This window comes from Cricetulus griseus, chromosome X (genome assembly GCF_003668045.3).
Source record: "Cricetulus griseus strain 17A/GY chromosome X, alternate assembly CriGri-PICRH-1.0, whole genome shotgun sequence".
NCBI lineage: Eukaryota > Metazoa > Chordata > Mammalia > Rodentia > Cricetidae > Cricetulus > Cricetulus griseus.
This window is the reverse complement of record NC_048604.1, coordinates 65,896,700-65,920,051: the sequence shown is the minus strand read 5'-3', so window position 1 is coordinate 65,920,051 and position 23,352 is coordinate 65,896,700. Positions and strand designations below refer to the sequence as shown.

The following is a 23,352-nucleotide window of genomic DNA, read 5'->3' as shown; positions in this document are numbered from 1 at the left end:
AGATTCTAGTTTAAACCTTATCATGGACATAAAATAGAAAACCACTTTGGGAAATTCGACATTCTTGTTCTAACCCTTACCCCCATGTAAAATAAAGGAAATAATACTTATTTCAAAAGACTGATGCAGAATTGCTAGGTAATAACAAGTAACTTAAAGTATCATTTAGAACTCTAATTATTAATCATTTAACTCTACTTGATAGTCAGTCATTTGAATTTTAATCCTTAATATGTTGTACCTTGTGCTTTTACTCAGTACTTCCGTAGCTACTGGCAATACTAGTCATCTTTTCATGAATGGACCATATGGGGTATTCTTTTGAAATACCTACTGAGGATTTTCACTAAAATAATCAGGTTTTGAGTCAGTTTCCCTTGAGGATGAGGTCTCTACTGGGTTGGCCATCCTCTTGTGAAGGCTTCACATCGGAGAGTATATAAGTAACACAAACTATATCTGACAGGTTTAAAGAAAAAAAAGAGGACATGAGTGAGTGGGTGGGTAGATCAGGGGTAATGGATCTGGGAGGAAGACAGGAAGTGGTAAACATGATCAAAGTGGTAGGAAATTCTCAGAGATCTAACAAAAATGACAAAACAGGTTATTGTCTATGCTGGATTATGGCAATCTTTTATATATTATAGATTCTACTCTTTTGTTGAATATTTTTCTAACAACATGTATCTTTCTTTTAGTCCTTTTATGGTACATTTTGAGGGACAGAAGCTCCTGTTAGGAGTGGATTTATACAACCAGTTTGGAAAACGTATGTACTATCTAAAAATAAATGCATGTCTGCATTATGACCTAGCAATTCCACTCCTTGTTACATAGCCAAGACAAATTAATGTGTGTAGGTAAAACATGCATCTTAAATATGCCAAAAGACATGTACAAGAATGCTCAGACTAGGTGTGTGCATGTACACACACATGAATTAAAAATAGAACCATACCTATGGTGTATTTTATAGTATTGTGCCATTCTCAATTAGAGTGAGAATTAAATGTTCTCCTGAGGATATGTAGAAAGGCATAGGGGGCATTTGAGGCTGTCACAATAAATATGGTGCATTTATAATGACTTAAATTTTAGCCCTGAGTTCTACTGTGCACTAGGTACATGATCCTAATAACAATGTCTTAATATTGTAAATTGATAAAGAACAACCTGGCTGTTTTGTTTTTTATAAGCACAATTATACTAATATAATTTAATATAATTTTCATTTAAATTTTGATAATTAAAATAGTGCCTTGTGGTAGTGCTTTAATCTTTGAGGCATCCTTGTGAATGTGACTTTCTCATGGGACCCTGTGCTACTTGAATGACACAGGCAGAGTTGTTTCTATTTAGATGTGACAAACACTTTGTGGTCACTCCACAAATAGTTTAGAACAAGATATCTGGCACAGATAGCATATTTCTGGCACTAACTAAACCTTATTAAGGATTATAAAGCAGTGAACTAATAAATGCATTTTGGATGAGACAACTGGTGACAGATTGGAATGTTGTCAGTATTAGAGAAATTAATATTGTGGCTATTAAGTAGGCCCAAAGAACTTTCCTTCCCCTTTTTACAAATTGAAAATGATAACGATGTAGTCATAAGCATTAGACATTTGCAGTACTTGACTAAAACCTAACATTATTTCTTCAAGTTTAGGTCTACAAAATTTCTAACCATTTAGCCTTTCTACTGACCTAAAAGCTTTCATACATAACATGAAGGGGATACTTCATTTTTATTAAGCTAAAATTAACATAAGATGGTATTTTATTTATAAGATACATTTTATAGTGCAGTAATTCAGTGGCATTTAGCTTACTCATACTGTGATGCAAACAAAACTACCTAGCTCCAAAACATTTCCTCATCCGAAGAGGAAATCCTTTATTTATTAAGCTGTTATTCTTAATTCCTTTATGTTTAGGCAGACTACAACCAGTGTCTGCTATATGGATCTGTCTATGAATTTGCCTTCAAAACAATATGGCCTTTGGTGTTTGGTATCTTTCAATTACCACATTTCAGGGTCATCTGTGTTACATCATATGTCAGCACTGCATTCCCTTTTATGGCCTAAAATGGTGTTCTGAGGTGTGTATACATATAATATACATACAGACATAACAGATACATAATGCAGATATACAATACTCCTCATCTATTTTTCTACTGATGAATATTTGAGTTGTTTCAATCTTTTGGCTATAGTGCTTACTGCAGGAATAAAGATTTGTAAATATGTATTTGCTTGAATGCTTGCTTTTAATTATTTTGAGTATATACCCATGAATGGAACTTCTCAGTCATATGACAACCTTATGAGGAAGAGCATAGCTATTTTGCATAGCAGATCTACTGTTGTGGAATATTAGTTTAACGTTCATTTATGCTGTGGAGTATTTGTTTAATTATGCAAAGATGTGTTGTATTCTTTTACATTTCATTTATTTAACTCTGTAAAGCTGTATTTCTTTACCTGCTTAAAACACATGACTGTTCTACTAAAGAGCAGAATGGACAATAGTTAGGCAGTTGGTGCTTCCAGGCAGAGAGAATAAATAGGAGGAGAAATCTAGGCTCAAAAGAAGAGGAGCAAGAAAATGAGGAGAGGAGAACACTAGGGGCCAGCCACACAGCCACACAGCCAGCCATGGAGTAAGGAAAGATATATCTATATCTATATCTATATCTATATCTATATCTCTATCTCTATCTCTATCTATCTATCTATCTATCTATCTATCTATCTATATATATATATATATATATATATATCCCAGAGGAAAAGTGTAGTTAAAGAGAAATGGGATAATTTAAGTTAGAAAAATTGGCTAGAAACAAGCCAAGCTAAGGCTGGGCATTCACAAGTAAGAATAAGTCTTGGTGTATTTATCTGGGAGCTGGGTGGTAGGCCCCCAAAAGAAAAAGAATACAACTACAATCTACCATTTTATTTCCTAGTCAAATTTGGAAGAATTGTGAATTCTTTGCATTCTCATCAATATGTGCTATTTTTCATTCATTCATTTGTTCATTCATTTAATGGTTTCCTTCATTGTGGTTTTGGTGCCTAGATTTGCATCTCCTTAAATCAGCAGTGGACTTGCCATGTCCTTAACAGAAAGTTGTATATATTCTTTGGAGAAGAAGTATGTATTCAAGACCTTTCTGCATTTTACAATTGGGTTATCTTTAATTTCTGAGTTATAAAGAATCCTTTATGTATTCTGAGCACTGGACACAACAGATGTATGAAAATACATTCTTTTATGCTTTGGGTGATCTTATTGTTTGGTTTATTTCCTTTCTGTCAATTTTGTCTTCCTTCCTTTCTTTCATTTTTTTGAAGTTTGGCTTCCTACTCTTCATTAAACAGTTCTCTAAAACATTAATTGATTATTTGAGACATTCACTTATTCCTTTAAATGTGTTTACAATTATAAATTATCCTGTGAGCACTGCTTGATCACATCCTATAATTTTTATTCTTCCTGTGAATTCTTAATTGATCCATTGGTTCAGGGTGTGCTTAATGGTCAATGTGCAGAGAAAAAGAGACCATGGAATTCTCAGCCCTAAATGAGATACCTGTATTACACCCTATTCTCCCAAAGGTCAAGGATCACTGAAGAAGCTGGTACAGAAAGATTGCCAGAGCCAGTGGTGGTGAATTTACACATCAAAACATCATTTTTCATACACAACAGTGTCGTTGCTCATATGAACTCACAGCTCTTTTGGTGGCATGCACAAAACTGCAATGTCAAGCCAAAATCCCAGCTTGGAGAGGGGAGTGGGGCAAGAAGTCCTTCCTGTAGCTGAGGAGATACTGGCAATTGATAGCTTCTGAGAGAGGGAAACAGTTTTTTTTTTTTAAGGCTGTGGCCCCTTGTAGGTCAAACACCTTCTAGTGGATGCCCAAACACTAAATAGTACAGGGGTAGCACAAATGAACTTGATGGTTTTTTTTTGTATGATAAAGGTATGATAAAGTATGAGAACACAAAGTTGGGTGTGTAGGGAAGAGGGTTGGATCTGGGAGGAGCTGGGTGGGAGTAAATACAATCAAAATGCAGTATATGGAATATACTTAATTTCCCCACACTTGTGTATTTGCAGCTTTCTTTGTCTTATTAATTTCTAGTTTTGTCTCACAGTACTTAGAGAAAATACTTTGTATGCTTTCAATGTTTTAAATGTATCGACTTCTTGGGTGGCCTAATAGATTGTCTATCCTGGAAAATGTTCAATATGCAATTTGGAAGGATGTATATTCTGCTGTTTGGGGAAGGATTGCTTTATATATGTCCTTTTGGATCCTTCATTTACTTTTGATCTTCTTTCTACTTATTCTATTCACTATTGAAAATGTTCAACTGATGTCTTTTTAACTACTATCACAGAACAGAATTTTCCCAGGTTTTGATTCTATTTTTTTTAGGTTTATTTAAGAAATAATTTTACCATATCGATGAACTGACCATTTATTTTTTGTGGTGCTGGAGATCAATCCAACAACCTGCTAGTCAGATGCTCTACCACAGGCCTATATTTAGCACATTGACCCTTTTATCAATATATATTGTATTTCTTTTTCTCTTATGTTTGACTTAACTCTCTTAAGAATATTTGTGTTGTGATGGATCACAGAGCCTCACACATGCAATGTATCTCTGAACCACAACCCCAGTCCCTCTCTCTTTCCTCCTTCCCTATCTTTCTTCCCTATGAAGTCTCACATTTGAAATTAGCATAGATAACCTTGCTTTCTTTTGATTTGCTTATATTTTTCTAATCATTTATTGTCAACCTATTTATGTCTTTGGTACTAAAGTTAACCGTATTATAGACAAATTAAATACATATGTATGATTTTAGTCTAGTTTGTTAATATCAGGCTTTTATAATATATTTTCTTGAAATCACCTCATTATGTAGCTCTAGTCATGGAACTCTCTATGTAGAGCATGCTGGACTCAAGTTCACAGAGATCTGCCTACCTTTGCCTTTAGAGAGCTGGTATTAAAGGTGTGTGCTACTGCACCTTGTCTCATAATGTTTTAAGTGTTATTTATTTTATTATTGCTTGAGATAAAATCTTACTCTAGCCCAGGCTGGCCTCAAATTTGTGGTACTCCTCCTGACTCAACCTCTAGAATTAGGAGACTACAAGATGAGCGACCATGACCAGAAATCTCAGTCTTTTAAGTGGATAAATTATTGCATCTATAGTTTAAGTACTTAGTAGGAAAGATACTTGCCATTTTCTCCACTATTTTCTTTCTGTATTACTATCCTTTTCTATGCTTTAAATTTTCTTTTATTATTTTGTCCTTGAAGGAGACAATTTAGAATAGTATTTTTCCTGTGTTAATAGTTTTAGTAAGATCTCTCCCATTGTTTCTTTCTACTTCCAAATCTAATTTGTTTTAAAGTAGTTACAGAGAATAAATGCCTGAAATGACTACTTTTCTGAATTCTTTCGAACAGTGCAAGAAACATGTAGATTCGAGAGAACAAAGCTAAAAAGACTTGGATTAACTTGAATTTTTCTTAGAGTTGCCTTCTAGTTTCTTGCTGAGTACTATTTTAAAATAATACAGTTTCATAGAATTGAACTAGAGGAGGCCTCAGAATCGAGTGGCTTCTTGTTTTAATCAGATCTCTGCCGCAGATAGTGGTTTCCTAGTCTTAAAGATACCCAAGGGTGGTGAATTTACAAACTGCTTCAATAGCCAGTTCTTCCCTTAATGCCTTTGAGTGAATCCCTTTCAGTTTATCCTTAGCTGGGCTAGGTGGTTTTCCACTATAGTCTCACCTATTCGGGATATCACTGCAGGTTAGGAGTTCAAGGCCAGGTTAGGCAACACAGTGAGAACTTGTTTGAAAAAACAGCCTGAGTTTCTTTGGAATGGGAAGGTTATTTGTTTCTCCTTTTGTCCTCTTCCTGTTTTGTTGGTACCTTTTAGATTCTTTCGCTCTTAACTTTGTGAAGCAACAGATATTCTTACCTTCTGGTTTGGCTGCTGTGGGAGTGTAAAGATAGACTTCCAGTAGGTCCATGCAAAGAACACAAAAATGGCATGATAGAGTATGAGGTAGATAACTGAAATTAAAAAAGTTTAAATTTTAGTGCATTTTCAGAGTTCAAAAGAACAAAACTAAGCAACAAATGTCTAGTTTTTTCTCCTATTTGGATATACTCTCTAGGATTACTATGGAATGTTGATTGCTACTCTTTTCCCATGTAGAGACAAGAATACATACAGAACACCAAATTTTGAACCAGAGACTTTCTGGAAATTATATCCTTTTAAAGCTGTCATGTGATTCTTTGAGTAAAGACAGGAACTGCCCTTTATGACAGATATATATGTGAAGATACTTTAGCCAGTTGTCATTATCTCTGTCACCATGGGTGCTAAAATGCTATGATACAATTTGCACTTTATTAGAGTTTACAACATGCTTTTAAAAAATTAAGTGTGTGTGTGTGTGTGTGTGTGTGTGTGTGTGTGAACATGCATGATATAGCACCCATGTGGCATTCAGAGGACAATTTGTGAGAGTCAGTCCTCTCCTTCTACCATATGGGTTCCAGGGATAGAATGCAGGTCATCAGGCTTGGCTGCAAACCCCTTTACCTACTGAGCCATCTGGTCAGCCCCAAACATACTTTTATGTGTTATTTTCTCAGTAACTTTGTTGAGAAAGATAATGGTATATGGCAGGTAATTATCTGTCAAAGACAGTTCATTAGTCAAGGTCACACAGTAGGCAATGTAGTCTGGCATTAAATATAGGACTTCTGAGTCTAAGTCCAAGTTCTTTTCAGTAGCTTTATTGACTACACAGTTCAGAAGCATAAGCTAACCCTTTGGAACAGATGTATAGACATGACTCTCCACTGCCTGTCTTCTCATACGTTTGCCTTTTATACAGTTCAGTTTTGGTATTCTCCACTGAGGTGCTCACAAGATGGAAAGTCCCTTCGGTGTTTCATTGTGAGCCCTTGAATAGCATGGTCTTCTTTCAATCCATTAAAAAGACCCAAGAGAATTTTGTAATTCAAGACCAAGTTAACAAGGTTAAGCCTCTTATACATCACCTCTTTCAGTCCCAGACAATACAGGGTGTTTTAGGTGTGAGATTATGACATCTCATTTTGAAATTGAAGAAACACAGAGTAAAAGACAAAGTGTACTCCACATATCCATCTTACTTCGCACCTGTTCATGTCAAGGGTGTGAATCACTCCAGATGTTCTCAGGTTTAAATGTGTATATAAATATATGCACACAATGAACATAACATCTCTACAACATTTAAAAATTCAACTGTCCTTCTTGTAAAAAGTTAAATATTCATATGGTTTGAGGTAGAGGATAATATATAGAGAAATTTTTGTCTTTTTCAGTTACATTCTATGTAAACAAACAATGTTATAAGCCATGACTTCAGATTTTGTTTCTGAAATAACCCAGTGTACCTTGCCACATGCAGCAAAGTAGTCTGTACACAGTGTTTTGCAACGTATTTCTTTATTGCTTACTTTATTTGGAGATTATTTCACTTTCTATAACTTGGAAAGAGTGAACTTTCTCATTTCCTAAATAAGTCCCAGTGGAGTGGTCGGCCCTAAATGGGACATCTATATCATATACCTCTTCCTGCCAAGACTAAGAGACTGTCATGGGGGGGGGTGCAAAAAGATTGCAAGAGCCAGAGGTTGGGGAGGACCTCTCCAAAACATTGTCTTCTGGACATGACAAGATTGTTGAATAGTATAACTCACAGAGGCCGTGGCTGCATCAGACATGCACAAGATCAAGCCATTCAAAATCCCAGCATATACTGGGGAGAGGCCCAACAGGCCCCACACCCTAGCTGAGGGGCTACTGGCAGTTGGTGGCTGCTGAGGGAGTAAAAGTCAGTTTTCTTCAGGAAAGTGGTCCCTGGTAGACCTGTTCATGTTCCAATGGATGACCCTATATCCATGATCACACAGGTAATACAGACTATACACAGCTTGTTTTTTTGTTTTTTTTTTTTTGTTTTTTTTTTTAAAGAGCACATGAAGATGGAAGAAAAATTGGCAGGTGGTGTAAGAAGTTGGAAGGGATGGAGTAGGATGCAGATTTTATTGAAACACATTGTATACATTATAAAATTCTCAAACAATAAAAAGTCACATGGGATTCTGCTGCAAAGGTGACCTATATAACCTACTGAACCAGACTGTCTTTATTATAAATTCACATTTTGCTTTCTCTTGCTAAATAGTGGTTTCATTAATATTTTATTTACATTTTAACAGCGCATGTATAAAAACAGCTACAGAATCAACTGAGTAGTAGGGGTGATACATGACTTTAACCCCAGTACTTGGGAGACAGAGGCAGGTGGCTTTCTGAGTATGAGGACAGGTTGGTCTACAGAGTGAGTTTGAGAATAGCCAATAGAATATACAGAAAAACCCTGTGTCAGAAAACAAAAACCATACAAAAAATCTGTAGAATCAATTTCTTCAATTGGAATTGTCAGGTCAAAATATATGCCTTTTTCTGATTGTTTCTTTTATTTTTGATATTATAATATAATTACATTTTCCCTTTACCTTTTCTCACTCCAAACCATATGGCCTCTCTTTCATTAACTGTAGTTATATGCATATAATTCCTGAATATAACTGTTCAGTGTGTAAAATGTCACTTGTATGTATGTTTTCAGGGCTGGTAACCAATTTGTGTGCTCTTCCCTGGGGAAGACTATTTCTCCTGCTCTCAGCATCCCCTAGTTGCCTGTAGTTCTTTGTATAGGGATGAGGCCTCATGGGATTTCCCTGTCCACTTTGGCATGTAAATTGTTGTCCTTGTTCAGCCCAAGTTTAGAGACTCCTGTTTGTGAGACATCATGGGCATAGCTTCTGTGATATTACTAGGAGACATAGTCTTATCCTCTGCTCCTATAATCTTTCTGCCCTTGATCTTCAATGTTCCCAGAGCCTTAGGTACAGGGGCTGTTCTGTAGATTTATCTTCAAACTGGGATCCATGGATATTGTCAAATTTCCCTTAATAAAACTTACAATTTTATTTACATTCTTATCTCTAATAAACGAGTGCACTTCTCTCTCCACAGTAAAGCTTTTGTAAAGAATCATCATAATTTTTATCTTACTCAAGACTTTAAAGTATTCTCTTTAACATGTTATTCTTTGCCATCGTGATTTTGTTTTAACCTTAGGGAGAAGGGATGCATTCATTCATGCTAATTCAGAATGGAATGGGAGTATGGAATCTTTGGTTTTTAAAGACATCAGAATAAGATAATTTTATGTTTATATTGTCACCATGCACTTTAATGGTAATGAGATTAAACTAGTTTGATTACATGAACAGAAGAAAGTATTCTAAGGGTATTTATCATATCTTTTATTTCAAATGATTGAGATGGAAAATGTACTTCAACTTGGTCCAAGTTCTATTACACATTAATACTTGGCTTAGCTGTGGAATTAGAAACAGCTGCATCTCATTCCTCTATCCAAGGATTTATATGGTGTGGATTCTTTTTGACAGATAGAAAATGAGAGGTCATGAGGCTAAATAATTAAGTCACAGTTACTTAGCAGATTGATAAAATAGGGACTATTCTATAGATTTTGTAAGAATCTTAGTGAGTTGGTGGGGACTATAGCAACCAACTAGTTCAGCCTTCTCAATTGGATATAACTTAGGTCCAGAGAAGGTAAGTGATTCAATCAAGGTTACCTATGGAGGGTATGGAAGCAATGGAATCAGAATCCGGGTTTCCTCACTTCCAGTCCAGAGCTCCTTTTCTTAGGGCAGCAAATATAAAATTTCAGTGTGCAGGGTGGTTGACATTGCTCAGTAGGTAAAGACATCTGTCAATCTAATGTCTTGAATTGGCTCTCCAGGACCCAGGTGGTAGAAGAGAACCAACTCCTACAGGTTGTCTCTTAATAGTCACATTCTCAGTGTGGCTCATCTGTGGGTGCGCGCGCGCGCGCGCGCACACACACACACACACACACACACACACACACACACACACACACACACCATTAAAAACTTGAATAAAAATTCAGCATATATCCTTTACCAAAGACTGAATCAGTATCTGATTTAAAGAGTCCAGGAATTTAGCAACCCACCCTCAGGGCATTCAGAAGATATAGGAGAACAGTGCCTTTAGGCCATTTGGTTGTCCAGCCTAGCATTTCAAGGAGGAAGATTGCTCCAACATCCCTGGAAGACAATAACTTCATCGCTGCCAGTGTTTGAAGTGACTCTTTTTGAAATACAGAAAGAACTCATGATTGTGGGTCCCTCTGTATAGACAATGCTCCTGAGCTTTGCTCTCAAATATGTGCCAGTCCAGTTCTTTCTGCATCCAAAATGTGCAGCATATTTCTCCCCTGTGCCTCTCTGTCTTTGGACATTCCTTGAGACAAGTTCTCACATTGTAGTTCAAGGTGGCCTGAAACTCGCTATGTAGCCAAGAGTGGTCTTGAACTCTTGGCAATTTTCCTGCCTCACCCTCCCAAGTGTTGGAATTACAGACACAAGTCACCACACCTGGTAGTCATACTCTTGTTTAATTAAATTTTGTGTCTAGAATACCCATCCTTGTAAACCACAGGGACACTGAATCTTTTAAAAATATGATGCTCCAGTGAGGTTTCAAATCACTAGAGAAATCAAAAGCTTATGAACTGTAACCCTGAGCTGTCACTACTCACTGACACTGAAATGAAATGGGAAAGGCTCTCTTTTCCTTTGGAAAACAGGCACAGTGAAGCCCTTCACTTATCTGGCAGTGATTAGTTGTGGGGCATCAGAAGCTATTGGAGTTAGGGTTACAGCATAAAAACCCAAAGTCTTCCAATTGCCTTTTTCCACTTCCCTTTCACCAGATGCAGAGGTTTGCAAGACAACCAGTGTATGGCCAAATGCCAAAGAAAAAAATTCCTCTAAGCATGCAGTTGTTCTGCATTTCATCACTGTGTTGTAATGTGAAAAGCCCATTATGGGAATAGCTTCTGAAATGAGAACGACTACTTAAGCACTTTCCCTAAAATAATGCCTCATAAACACCTTGATAAAAATTATGGAAGCTAAAATTACACGCTGGAAGGAGCATTAAAAAGTGGTTATTAGCAACCTCTTTGGACAGTAGGCTGCCTTTCCTGTTTTGCTCTTAGGGAGGTATTGGGAAATGTGGTTGGGGGCGGGATGGAGACTTGTGCATACATTCCTGTATGCTTCAAAACGGATGTCATAGACTGTTGTGAATGCAGCAAGATGAGCAGCAAAGTGAGAAAGTGAAGCAGCTTTCCTACACAGTCTCAGATACACAAATGCCAAGGCTGTTACTGTGGCAATTATCTAACATACCTTTTTCTTTTTTCTTCTTTAAAAGCTATTGTTAGAGACTCTTTAGTTTAAAAAGAGATTATTTTCTGTAACATCTTTCATACCAGTTGATGACTAAAAGCATTTGTGTTGGTAGTGAGGGAAAATTGGGAGAGAGGAGTATCTTGCAATTATGCACTGTAATTCAAATAGGAACAGCAGTTGTAGATATAGCAATTGAGAGGCCTTATTAAAATCTCCATTTTGGCTCAGGATAGAAATCCTCAGCTTACGATTAGGGGAAATTTGCCAGCCAGGCAGTTACAGTGCCTTTTGAGCAGAGCACTTAACAATGAGGTGTTGCTCCTGATGTTAAATACATTGCCTTCCTTTACTTGCACTGCCTTGTGAACCCCAGCAGACCCAGATCTTGTGTGGCAGAGATTGAAAGGACTAGTGAGAATGAGGAAAGAGTCTCCTAGTTTTTTGCCCAAGGTTCTGAAAACATTTGATGAAAATTAAAAAATTACTCTCATGTTATTTCTATGGTTTATCGAACCCTAGGATTTGAATTTTTATCAGTTGGTTCCAGGGTTTAGCTAATTAACCCCTAGGAGTTTCTGATAGCGGTATAACATTCTGGTTGGATGTGGCATTGTATTTTAAAAAGCATAGTTTCTTTTTCATTAATGTCAACTTCAAAAGTTAGGCTTTCGTCCAAAGTATACTAATTACCCACTAGGCATCTACTGCTCATCAATTTATATAAACATTTTATAAAGGTGGTTATGTTACCAACTCTTTTCAATTTTTTTTAAAAAAAGATTTATTCATTTTGTGTGTATGTTCACCACATCCGTGCTGTGCCTGAGGAGGCAGAAGGAAACATCCCACCTCCACTAACTGCAGTTACAGTTGGTGGTTGTGAGCCACCAAGTGGGTGCTGGGTATTTGTAAGTGAAGTTCTTAATTGGTGTAAGTAATAAAACCTTGAGTCATATATATATGAAAATGCTGAGAGATCAGAGAGAAGAGGGAGCAAGCCAAAGCCACCTTTACCTCATTAGCTTCCCAGTGGAAAAAAAGAGCGAGTTCCTGTTTCTTCCCACTTATATCCTTTCTCTGCCCAGCCATCTCCCTTCCTGTCCGTCTGCACAGACCTCCAGACCTCTATGATTAGCTAATGGCAAGCTCCATCCTCTGATCTTCAGACAAGCTTTATTTGTACAACAAGATATCACCACAGGTACTGAACCTGGGTCCTCTGCATAAATAGCAAATGATCTTAACCACTGAACAATGTCTCCAGCCCCCACCAATGTTGCCTGTTCTTGAGGACTATCTTATAAATTTACTAGCCATTATGCAAAATGGAGATTCATTTTAGTTGGCATCAACTAAATCACTCTTTCTTTCTCTGCACTGGATATATACTAGGTAAGTATTCAAACACTGAACTATATCAAGAGCCTAAATAGCATTTTCAAGTTCAAAAGTGCTTTCTAGCCTTATGTATTAGGAATTGGTACACAATACTAAAAGAATAAAATACATATGGTGTTATGGGTATGAATTATACTATTAATCTTTGTCAACATGTTTGGATTCGGAATCACCTAGGAGACACACTGCTGGGTGTGTCTGTGAGGTTGTTTCCAGAGAGGTTTAACTGAAGAAAGAAAATCTACCCTGAATGTGTGTGGGGGGCACCATCTTATGGACTGGGGTTCCAGACTGAATAAAAAGTGAAAAATAAGTCAACTGAGGCCCAGTATTTATGTCTCTCTTTGTTGATTGTCAATGTAATATAACTAGCTGTCTTATACTCCCACCAATATGTTTTCCCCAAATGATGGACTGTAACCTCTCAAACTATGGGCTGAAATAAATCCTTCCTTCTTTAATTTGGCTTTGTCAGATAATTGTGTCAGAACATGACTAACTAATCTATAGCCTTTTTCAGTTTTTGTTTTTTTCCATGCTAAAGAGGTCTGGCACTGAAGTTTCAGGTAAATCATAATGGATTTGGAATTGGATGATTGGTTTGAACTCTGGATCTGCCATTTAATAGCAGTGTATCCTTGGGTTGGGGGTGATGCTCTATAGCAGAGCATTTGCCTGGCTTCATTGAGGCCCTGAGTTTCTGTCCTAGAAGCAAAGCAAGACAACAACAACAACAAACAACAACAACAAAAGGTGCTGGGAAGATGTCTCAGTGGGTAAATGTGCTTGATAATGAGTTAGGATGCAGTTGCCCAAGCATAAATGCCTAAAATGCCAGAATGCTTACAATATGGAAGATTGAGATGGAATACCCCGAAGTTAATGGGCCAGTCAGTCTGTTTCTATTTAAAGATTTATTTTATTTTACATGTATTGTGTGCCTGAGTATATGTATGTATGTGCACCACATGCATTCAGGTGCCCTCAGAGGCCAGAAGAGATCAATAACTGGAGTTACTGTGAGTGACCAAATGCGGGTGTGGGGAATCAAACCTAAGTCCTCTGTAATAATGGCAAACGCTCTATTTCACTGAGGCATCTCTCCATCCCACCAGCTAAATCATGGTTAATGCAGCATAAGAGACCTTGTCTCAACAAGGTGGAAAGGTAAGGACCAACAGTTGAAATTTGTTCTCTTATCTCAACACATGTGCTGTGGTATGCCTGTGCCAACAGCCACATACGTACATACCCATAAGACTCTAACACACATATACCACAAAACAAAGTATTCCCTCCAGATTATGTATCCTTGAGAAGCTAGTTAGCCATAACATGTACATATAAATACACATTATGCAATATGTTTAAATGTATTGATAAACATTTGTAATACACACACATATAAAATGTTTGTCTCATAAGGTTTTTGAGTATTCATTTTTAAAAATGCACGGATAATCTGACTTATTTGAATAACCTACTCAACAATTTTTTCTCCTTTTTTCTTAACTCGTGGTGGTTTCTATTCTAAGAAATAGTAATAAAAATTACACAGATTTTAGGGGCAGAGACACCACAGGTTTGTTTAAAAGGAAGAAAATTGTTTCTCGCCCTCTACTTGATGTCTAGCCGATATTTCATTGATTCATTCATGTTGGGTATACAGAAGTAAACAGAGCTAATCTTTTGGGTAACAGTATTTTGCTTTCCTCATAACTCAAAATAGATAACTGAGATATCATTATCCTGTATGTACAATTTCAGTTAAAGGACCCTGTTAATTCCACACTGTCAGGAATATTCACTGCAGACTTCAAAGGGAAGCAGATTACCTGTTGTTCTAGGTGGTGCCTAGGGATTTATGGGTCAATTCTCTCTGGCTGGGGAAGTGACAGGAGCAGTACCAATAACAGGTTGGTTCCCTTAGAATGCATTACATTTTGTTGATTCAACCAATAAATCTATCTCAGTATCATGATGCTGACTTGATTTTAATTTCATGAAATTTCAAAGTTTTAAGGCATCTGGGATGTTATTTGGCACAATAGTCTAGAAGACATGCACATCTGTTTTACAATACCTTTAATAACCAGTTGTTTGGCTTTGTTTGAATATCTGAAGTAATACAGAATCAGTTAACTCCTATGGAGTCAGTGCATCTTAATGCTGGAAACTCTGTCAGACTTATTTTTCTTATACAGAAATATGCTTCCTGGCAACACCCTCCCATTGATCTTAATTTTGCTGTATGGAAAGGAAAACAGATTTGTTTAAAAACCGAGGCCTGTACTCAGACATTTAAAGATCTTTCACAACTCCATAAAATGGGCAAAAGGCTTAACCGGATACTTGCCTAAAGAAGAGTTAGATGGAAATGAGATGTGAAAAGATACTTGGCATCAACAGTCATTTCAGAGCTATTAATTAAAGTCACAAAGAGACATTGCTTCATACGCAGTAGAATGATGATAAAAACAAAACTACAAATGAGTAATAGTGGCAGCAAGGATTTAGAGCAACCAGCACTGTCATATACACTGGTAGGGAAGCAAAAAGGGCAAAACCATGGATGTAAGCACTCTGACAGTCCTTTATCCAGTTAAACATACCACATGAGCCCCAAATCCTACTCCCTAGTGTTTACCAAGAGAAATAAAGACATTCCCACAAAGCATATGTATTTCTCTCACTATTTAAAAATGGCTCTAGAGTCGGACATTGGTGGCTCACACCTTTAATCCCAGGCAGAGGCAGGTGGATCTCTGTGAGTTCGAGGCTAGCCTGGTCTACAGAGCGAGTTCCAGGACAACCTCCAAAGCAATACAGAGAAATCCTGTCTCGAAAATCCAAAAAAAAGGCTCTAGAAATTTTAGCACAAGGCAGCCAAGCACTCTACCATTGAGCTATGTCCTCAGCCCTGTACACATATATTTTGATCAGCTTCATTCAAAGTAGCTCAAAACTGGAAAGAATCCAAATGCACTTAAACTAGTGAATGAAAGACTGAATTGTGGCACACAGTAATGTGCACTATTAATCAACAATAAAAAGCAAGAAACTATTCAGATGTGAAGTGACATAGACGAATTCTAAAACTGTATTCGACTATGAAGACAAATATAAAAGGTTACACACTGTATGATTTGATTTATATGGCATTATGAAAAGATAAAACTATAAGGCACAAAATAAAATCAGTGGTACAGAGATATGGATGAGAGGAATGTTCGCTAATGGGGCAGATGGAATAACTTGAGATAATGTTAATATTTTATGCTTTAATTATGGTGGTATTTACATTGTTATCCATATTTGTCAAAGGTCATTAACCTGAATACTTAAAATTGCTGTCTCCTAATTTTATAAATCATATCACAATAAATCTGACAAAACCAGGAAGCAAAGAGATCTAAAACTGTGGCTTTCCTTGAATTTTTTAATCATAGAGTTTTCTGACATTTAGCAGAATAAAGAACAATTCTAATTTCCCAGACTAATATTTTTATTTTTCTTCATAACTATATTCAGATATGTTGAGCACTCTAGACTGTAGAATTGCGAGCAGTGTTGATGGGTAGGAAGCATTGGGTTCACTGTGGCAACTTTTTATATTCTCTCTCTCTCTCTCTCTCAGACACACACACACACACACACACACACACACACACACACACACTCTCAAACTCTCTCTCACAACACTCTCATCATTTTAATGAGATGGTTTCTTTTTCTTTTTTCCTTCCTTCCTTCCTCCTTTCTTTCTTTCTTCATTTCTTTTTTTGGAGACAGAGTCTCTGTATGTAGCCCTGGATGACCTGAAACTCACTATGCAAAACAGGCTGGCCTTGAACTCGAAGAAATCTGACTCTGTCTCCTGAGTGCTGGGGTTAAAGAAAGGTATGGACAATCAGGCCCAGCCATACTCATCATCTTGAATCAATATATACCTTCATCAGAAAGCAATCTCATATAGGTGGAGATAATTAGAGGGGCATGTTCAAAAGGCATGAGCATATAATAGTTCCAGACTAGGAAGAGAAGAGCCAAGCAAGAGGAAACCATGGCCTTAGAAATTAGGTACATTTGGATGTCTCTAATCAAGAGACATGTCCAAATGTCAAGGGCCAAAATTACCTTTAAACATATATAAGAGCCAGTGTAAAGGCACTTGCTACCAAGCCTGATGACCGGAGTTTGATCCCTGCCTGCTCCCTCTACATGGTGAAAAGAGATAATTAACTCCTGCATATTGTGTTCTGACCTACACACACACACACACACACACACACACACACACACACACACACACACACACGCGCGCGCGCGCGCGCGCACACACATGATTTTAAAAAATGTATAACTTTTAAAATCTTAAAAACATACCAGGTCTACAATAGACAATACTAAACCTTGTTCCATCCTTTTTTTCTTTTTTATTATTTAAATTCTTTAATTAATACTCATATTTACATATCCATCCCCCATTCCCTTGCCCTCCCATCCTCCCATGTTCCCCACCAACCCCCACCCCAACCCCCAACTCCTCTCCAGGGTTAGTAAGGCCCCACCAGGGACCTACAAAGTCTGTCATATCATTTGGGGGAGGGCCTAGGCCCTCCTTGCTGTATCTGGGCTGCAATGGTATCCCTCCGTAGGGAATGGGCTCCCAAGTCCATTGTGCTCTAGGGATAAAGACTGGGTCCACTGTTAGAGGTCCCATAGACTGTCTTGGCCTCCTAGCTGGCACCCACATTCAGAGGGCTTGGTTTGGTCCAATGCTATTTCCCCAGCTTTATGACAAGGGTCTCCATGCTCTCACTAGGTCAGGTCCACTATTTCTGCAGGTCTCTACAGCCCCATCTTGGCTCCTTTGCTCATCCCTCCTCCCTTTCCACAACTGAATTCCAGTAGTATGGTTCAGTGCTTAGCTGTGGGTGTCTGTTTCTGCTTCAATCAGCAACAGGATGAAGGCTCTCCTTCCTCTCCCTACCCCTGGGCTCCCACTTTGGTCGGGGGTTCTTGTCCCCATCCCCTTCTTCGAGGGACTTGTTCCATCCTTAATCCTGCTATTATTACTAAGGTCTTATGCTTTCTACTTCAAGCATTTTTATATTATTTGTACTTTCTGAGGTTCTAGTGTTTGTTATAAATAACAATAAAGTTTAATTTTAAGTTCTTTGTGGGGATTTATCAAATGAATCATAGACCCATATTAAGAATCATTCTAAAGATCATTTAAAGCATACTTTCACGAGAAGTTAGTCACTTCTCCTGCCTGGGCACTCCGGGAAGTGCAAAGACAACACCCTGGCCTGTGCCCAGCTGGGTGTTGTAGGAATTGAATAAGTAGGTGATAGAGTGATGGGAGAGAAAGAAGTGAGCAAATAGGTGGTAGAGAAATGGAAGACGGGTGGTTTGTGGGCTTTGAAGTGAGGCAAAACTAGAGATGCAAAGGCCGTTGCTGTTCTTGCTCCTTGAGGAAAGGTGAATTATACTGCCCATCAATAGAGCCAATAACAAACACAAGGGCTAGTGGGCCTATGACTTCTTTCTTTAAGAAAACCAATCATTATATGAGTCACTGTGACTTCTAGAGCTGCATCCTAGCCCAGAAAGATGAGCAGTACCTGCAGAATGGAGACCCACAACTGACCGGACATGTCCTTCTATGTTTCCTTTAATCATTGGCCTATCTGCTAGTCTCTCTAGTTGGTTGTGGTGGTGGTTCAACAATAAGACTGGATGATTCTATGTTAAATTACAGTTATATCCTTCGGTGTCTTACTTTGGCCAGAGTTGTTTTTTCTTTGGAAGCTCTAGGTTGGACAAAAACTTGAAGACACCCAGAGACCCTGCCTTATGCCACACAGAGTGGGCAGAAAGAAGACACTCAGAGACTCTGCCTAAAGCATGAACTACTATGATGTATGAGTATGGGATGGAGAGTTGGGAGAGGGGGCAGAGATGTAGAAGTGAAGCAGCTTGAGCACTATGAGGAGAGGTGGATCTGGGGATGCAAGATGGAGAGGAAGAGCCTGATGTGAGTAGGCTGTGGAGCCACCTAAGGCCATGGTGAAGTCCCAGCCCCTGCTGCCACTTAAGGCCATGTCTGGGTCCATGGCCAGATTGTTTTCTTTTCAATTTTATTTTATTTTGGGAAGGGATTGCAAGGGCAGAGGGCAGACATGAAGGGATGGGGGAGCTGAATGGAATCTGGGTGCATTATGTGAAATACACAAAGAAGCAATAAAAAGTTTTTAAAAAATAGTTGCATATATTACCAGGGAGAATAAACTGGTAAGTAAAAAACTAAATGACAGAATAATAGGTTCAGTGTTACCCAATATAAGAAAGTCAAGACTATACACATAAATACATCTACACTTGTGTGTCTAAGTGTAAGGAAAAACATCTATAAGAGCAAAAATTAAACTAAAGACCAGCCAGTGCTCTTAAACCACCGAGCCACTTCTACTGCCTCTTTTGTCTTCTTAGAAGATAACATACGAAGAAGAAAGGGACAAGATCTCCTGAGCTAATTGGGAGCATGGGGGAGGGGAGAGGGAGTTAGGAGAAAGAGAAGGGGAGAAGAGGAGGGGAGAGGAGGACATGAGGGAGCAGGAAGATTGAGTCGGGAGAAGAATGGAGGAGAGTAAGAAAAGAGATACCATAATAGAGGGAGCCATTATAGGTTTAAAGAGAATTCTAGCACTAGGGAAATGTCCAGAGATCTACAAGGATGACCCCAACTAACAATCTAAGCAATAGTGGAGAGGCTACCTTAAATGCCCTTCCCCGATGATGAGATTGAAGACTAACTTATGTGCCATCCTAAAGCCTTCATCCAGTAGCTGATGGAAGCAGAAGCAGACACCCACAGCTGAACACCGAGCTGAACTCCTGGAATCCAGTTGCAGAGAGGGAGGAATGATGAGTGAAGGGACAAAGACCAGGCTGGAGAAACCCACAGAAACAGATGACCTGAACAACGGGGAGCTCACAGACCCCAGACTGATAGCTGGGAAACCAGCATAGGGCCAGCCCAGACCTCCTGAACGTGGGTGTCAGTTAGGAGGCCTGAGCAATCTATGGGGCCTCTGGTAGTGGATCAGATTTATCCCTAGTAAACAAAAGGACTTTGGGAGCCCATTCCACATAGAGGGATACTCTCTCAGCCTAGGTACATGGGGGAGGGCCTAGGCCCTGCTCCAAATGTTATGACAGATTTTGAAGATCCCCATGGATGGCCTCACCCTCCCTAGGGAGAAGAAAGGGTTTGGGATAGGGGGTTGGTGGGGGACAGGAGAGGAGAGGAGGGAGAGGGAACTGGAATTAACATGTATAACAAGCTTGTTTCTAATTTAAATAAAAAACTGTAATTGAAAAAAGGAAGATAACATAAATTCTTGTTGGAGTGAAATAATATATCATTTTGGCTTTATTTTCATTTTCACTAATAGTCATGTTGGGCTTCATAAAATATACTCACTAACCATTTGTCTGTCTTCTTTGAAAAATGTCTATTTACATCTATTTCTCATTTTCAAATTGATTTTATTTGAGGTTTTGATTTTTTTTTTTTTTGGTTTTCCAAGACAGGGTTTCTCTGTGTAGCTTTGAAGCCTATCCTGGCACTCGCTCTGGAGACCAGGCTGGCCTTGAACTCACAGAGATCCTCCTGCCTCTGCCTCCCCAGTGCTGGGATTAAAGGCATGTGCCACCAACGCTTGGTGAGGTTTTGCAATTTTTAAAAAAATGTATTTCTTATATATTACAGATATCAAGCATTGAGCAGATACATAAGAAGCTTCCTTCAAAAATCATGCATTATTAATAACACTGGCTGGATCCTGAGTAAGGTAACCCACACTCAGAAAGACAAAGACGGTATGTACTCCCTCATAAGTGGATATTAGATGTAAAGCAAAGGATAACCAGACTACAATCCACAACCCCAGAGAAGCTAGGTTAAAAAGAGGGACCCTAAGTGGGAAACACACGGAGTACCCAAGGAAGGGAAAATATTTAAGATCTCCTGGGTAAACCAGAAGGGGGCAGAAGGGAGGGGACGAGGGGTGGGAACATGAGGGATCAAAAAGACTGAATTGGGAGAGGGATGGAGAGGGAGAGCAATGAAAGAGGTTTATAGAGGGAGCCATTATGGGGTTGGGGAGAAACCTGGTGCTAGAGAAATTCTCAGGAATCCACAGGATGACCCCAGATAACAGCCCCTAGCAGTAGTGGAGAGGGTGTCTGAACGCCCCTTTAATCAAATTAGTGACTACCCTAATTGTCATCATAGAACCTACATCCAGTAACTGATGGAAGCAGATGCAGTGACCCACAGCCAGGCACTGGGCTGAGCTCCTGGAGTTCAGTTGAATAGAGGGAGGAGGAATCACCGGAGCAAGTGTGTGTGGTGGGGTGGGGTGGGGGGGGGGCTCAAGAGCATGATGGGGAAAACCACAGAGACACCTGACCTGAGCTAGTGGGAGCTCATGGACCATGGATTGACAGCTGGGGAACCCGCATGGGACTGAACTAGGCCCTTTGAATGTGGGTGACAGGTATGTGGCTTGATCTGTTGGTGCGAGGGGGCTGGCAATAGCACTAGAACCTATCCCAGAGGCATGAACTGACTTTCTGAAGCCCATTCCCTACTGTAGGATACCTTGCTCAGCCTTGATACAGAGGGGAGTGGCTTGGTCCAGCTTCAACTTGGTTTGCTAGACTTTGTAGACTGCTCAAGGAAGGCCTCACCCCATCTGAGGAGTGGATGAGGGTGGGAAGGGGTGAGGGAGGGGGCAGAAGAAGGGGAGGCAGGGGGAACAGGGGTAGATATATAAAATAAAAATAATTTTTAAAATAAAAAATGAATAAAAATTATTTAAAAAGAACACTGACTGGGCAGTGGTGGTGCACACCTTTAATCCCAGCACTTGGGAAGCTGAGACAGCTTGAGTTTGAGGCCAGTCTGGTTTACAGAGTGAGTACCAGGACAGCCAAGGCACCACAGAAAAGCGCCATCTTCAAAAATAATATCACTGACTGGGGAAATAGTTCAGTGGCAGAATTCTTTCCTATTATGTCCTTGGTTTAATCCTTAATGCCATAAAGAAACAAAGTTTGTTGGGTGTAGTGGTTTATAACTGAAGATTCCAACACTTGGGAGGCTGAGGTACGAAGATCAAACATTCCAGGGCAGCTTGGGCTACATACCAAGACTCTACCTTGAATAACTAATTTAAAAAGTAAACAATAAAGAAAAGGCAAATATCACTGAGATAACTGCTTAAAACCACACTGAAGATTTTCCATACATTCTAGAGGAGACCAGAACAAATCATAATAAAGCCTAACGTCTTTTCTCTTACCTCTCTCTTACAATCCTGGCATAGTTTAATATATCAGCTATAAATTAAGGCTAGCATAACTGCAAATCTGACACAAAGCTGATATTCCCATGCTCTGGATTTTCAAGGTATATGAAAGGCTAAGTTTTTGTATCAGTTTTCAAGGCTAAGCTTTTGTATCAGTTTTCTTAGGCCACAATACAGTACTACAGACTAGGTGCCTTAAACAATAGAAATGTATTTTCTCACAATTCTGGAGACCAGCCAAGATAAAGTATCAAAGGTGTTGCTTCCTTCTCAGGCCTTTTTCCTTGGCATGCACACAGCCTTCTTCTTCCTCTGTCTTCAATATGGTCTTCCTTCTATACCCATCTGTGTCCAATTCCCTTCTATTTTGAGGACACCAATCATACTGAATTTGAGCCCACTCCAATAACCTCATTTAACTTAATTACTCCAATAAAGTTACATTCAGGAGTACAGGGAGCTAGAAACCACCTATCAATTTTGGAGCGACTCAAGTCCATACTAGCTTTAATAATTATGAAGTACATCAATTTCTGAGAAGGTATATAATTACAATCATTTAACTTCAAGGAAGAACCCAGAGAATTTAGAATGTAAACCATCAAAACTGGTATGAATCTGCAGAGGACAAGCTCAAATCTTTTTTAACATTTTTTTATTTGGATTAAAAAGATTGTTTTACATGACAATCCCAGTTCCCTTCTCCCTCCCGTCCTCCCCTACCACCCCCCCCAACAAAAACCCTACCTATCACATATCCTTTCTGCTCCCCCTGGATGGTAAGGCCTTCCATAGGGTGTCTTGGCTCAGGGAGTATTCCTCTATGTGGAATGGGCTCCCAAAGTCCACACCTATGCTAGGGATAAGTATTGAACTACTACAGGAGGTCCTGTAGATTTCTGAGGTTTCCTCACTGAAACCCATGTTCCTGGTGTCTGGATCAGTCCCATGCTAGTATCCCAGCTATCAGTCTGGGGAGCAAGAGTTCCCCTTGTTCAAGTCAGCTGTTTCTGTGGGTTTCACCAGCCTGGTCTGGACCCCTTTGCTTGTCACTTGTCCTTCTCTGGATCTGGATTCCAGTTCAGCTCAGTGATTAGTTGTGGGTGTCTGCTTCTACTTCCACAAGCTTCTGG

At 38.9% G+C, this 23,352-nt stretch overlaps 1 protein-coding gene across 1 annotated transcript in view; it reads right to left on the bottom strand.

The window, feature by feature from the left end:
* Zdhhc15 (zinc finger DHHC-type palmitoyltransferase 15) overlaps positions 1-23,352 on the bottom strand; it is a 102,405-nt gene that overhangs the window by 48,758 nt on the left and 30,295 nt on the right. The window contains exon 3 of the mRNA XM_027432885.2: positions 6,028-6,122. Coding sequence (XP_027288686.1) covers positions 6,028-6,122 — 95 coding nt within the window. The remainder of the gene's footprint in view (positions 1-6,027; positions 6,123-23,352) is intronic.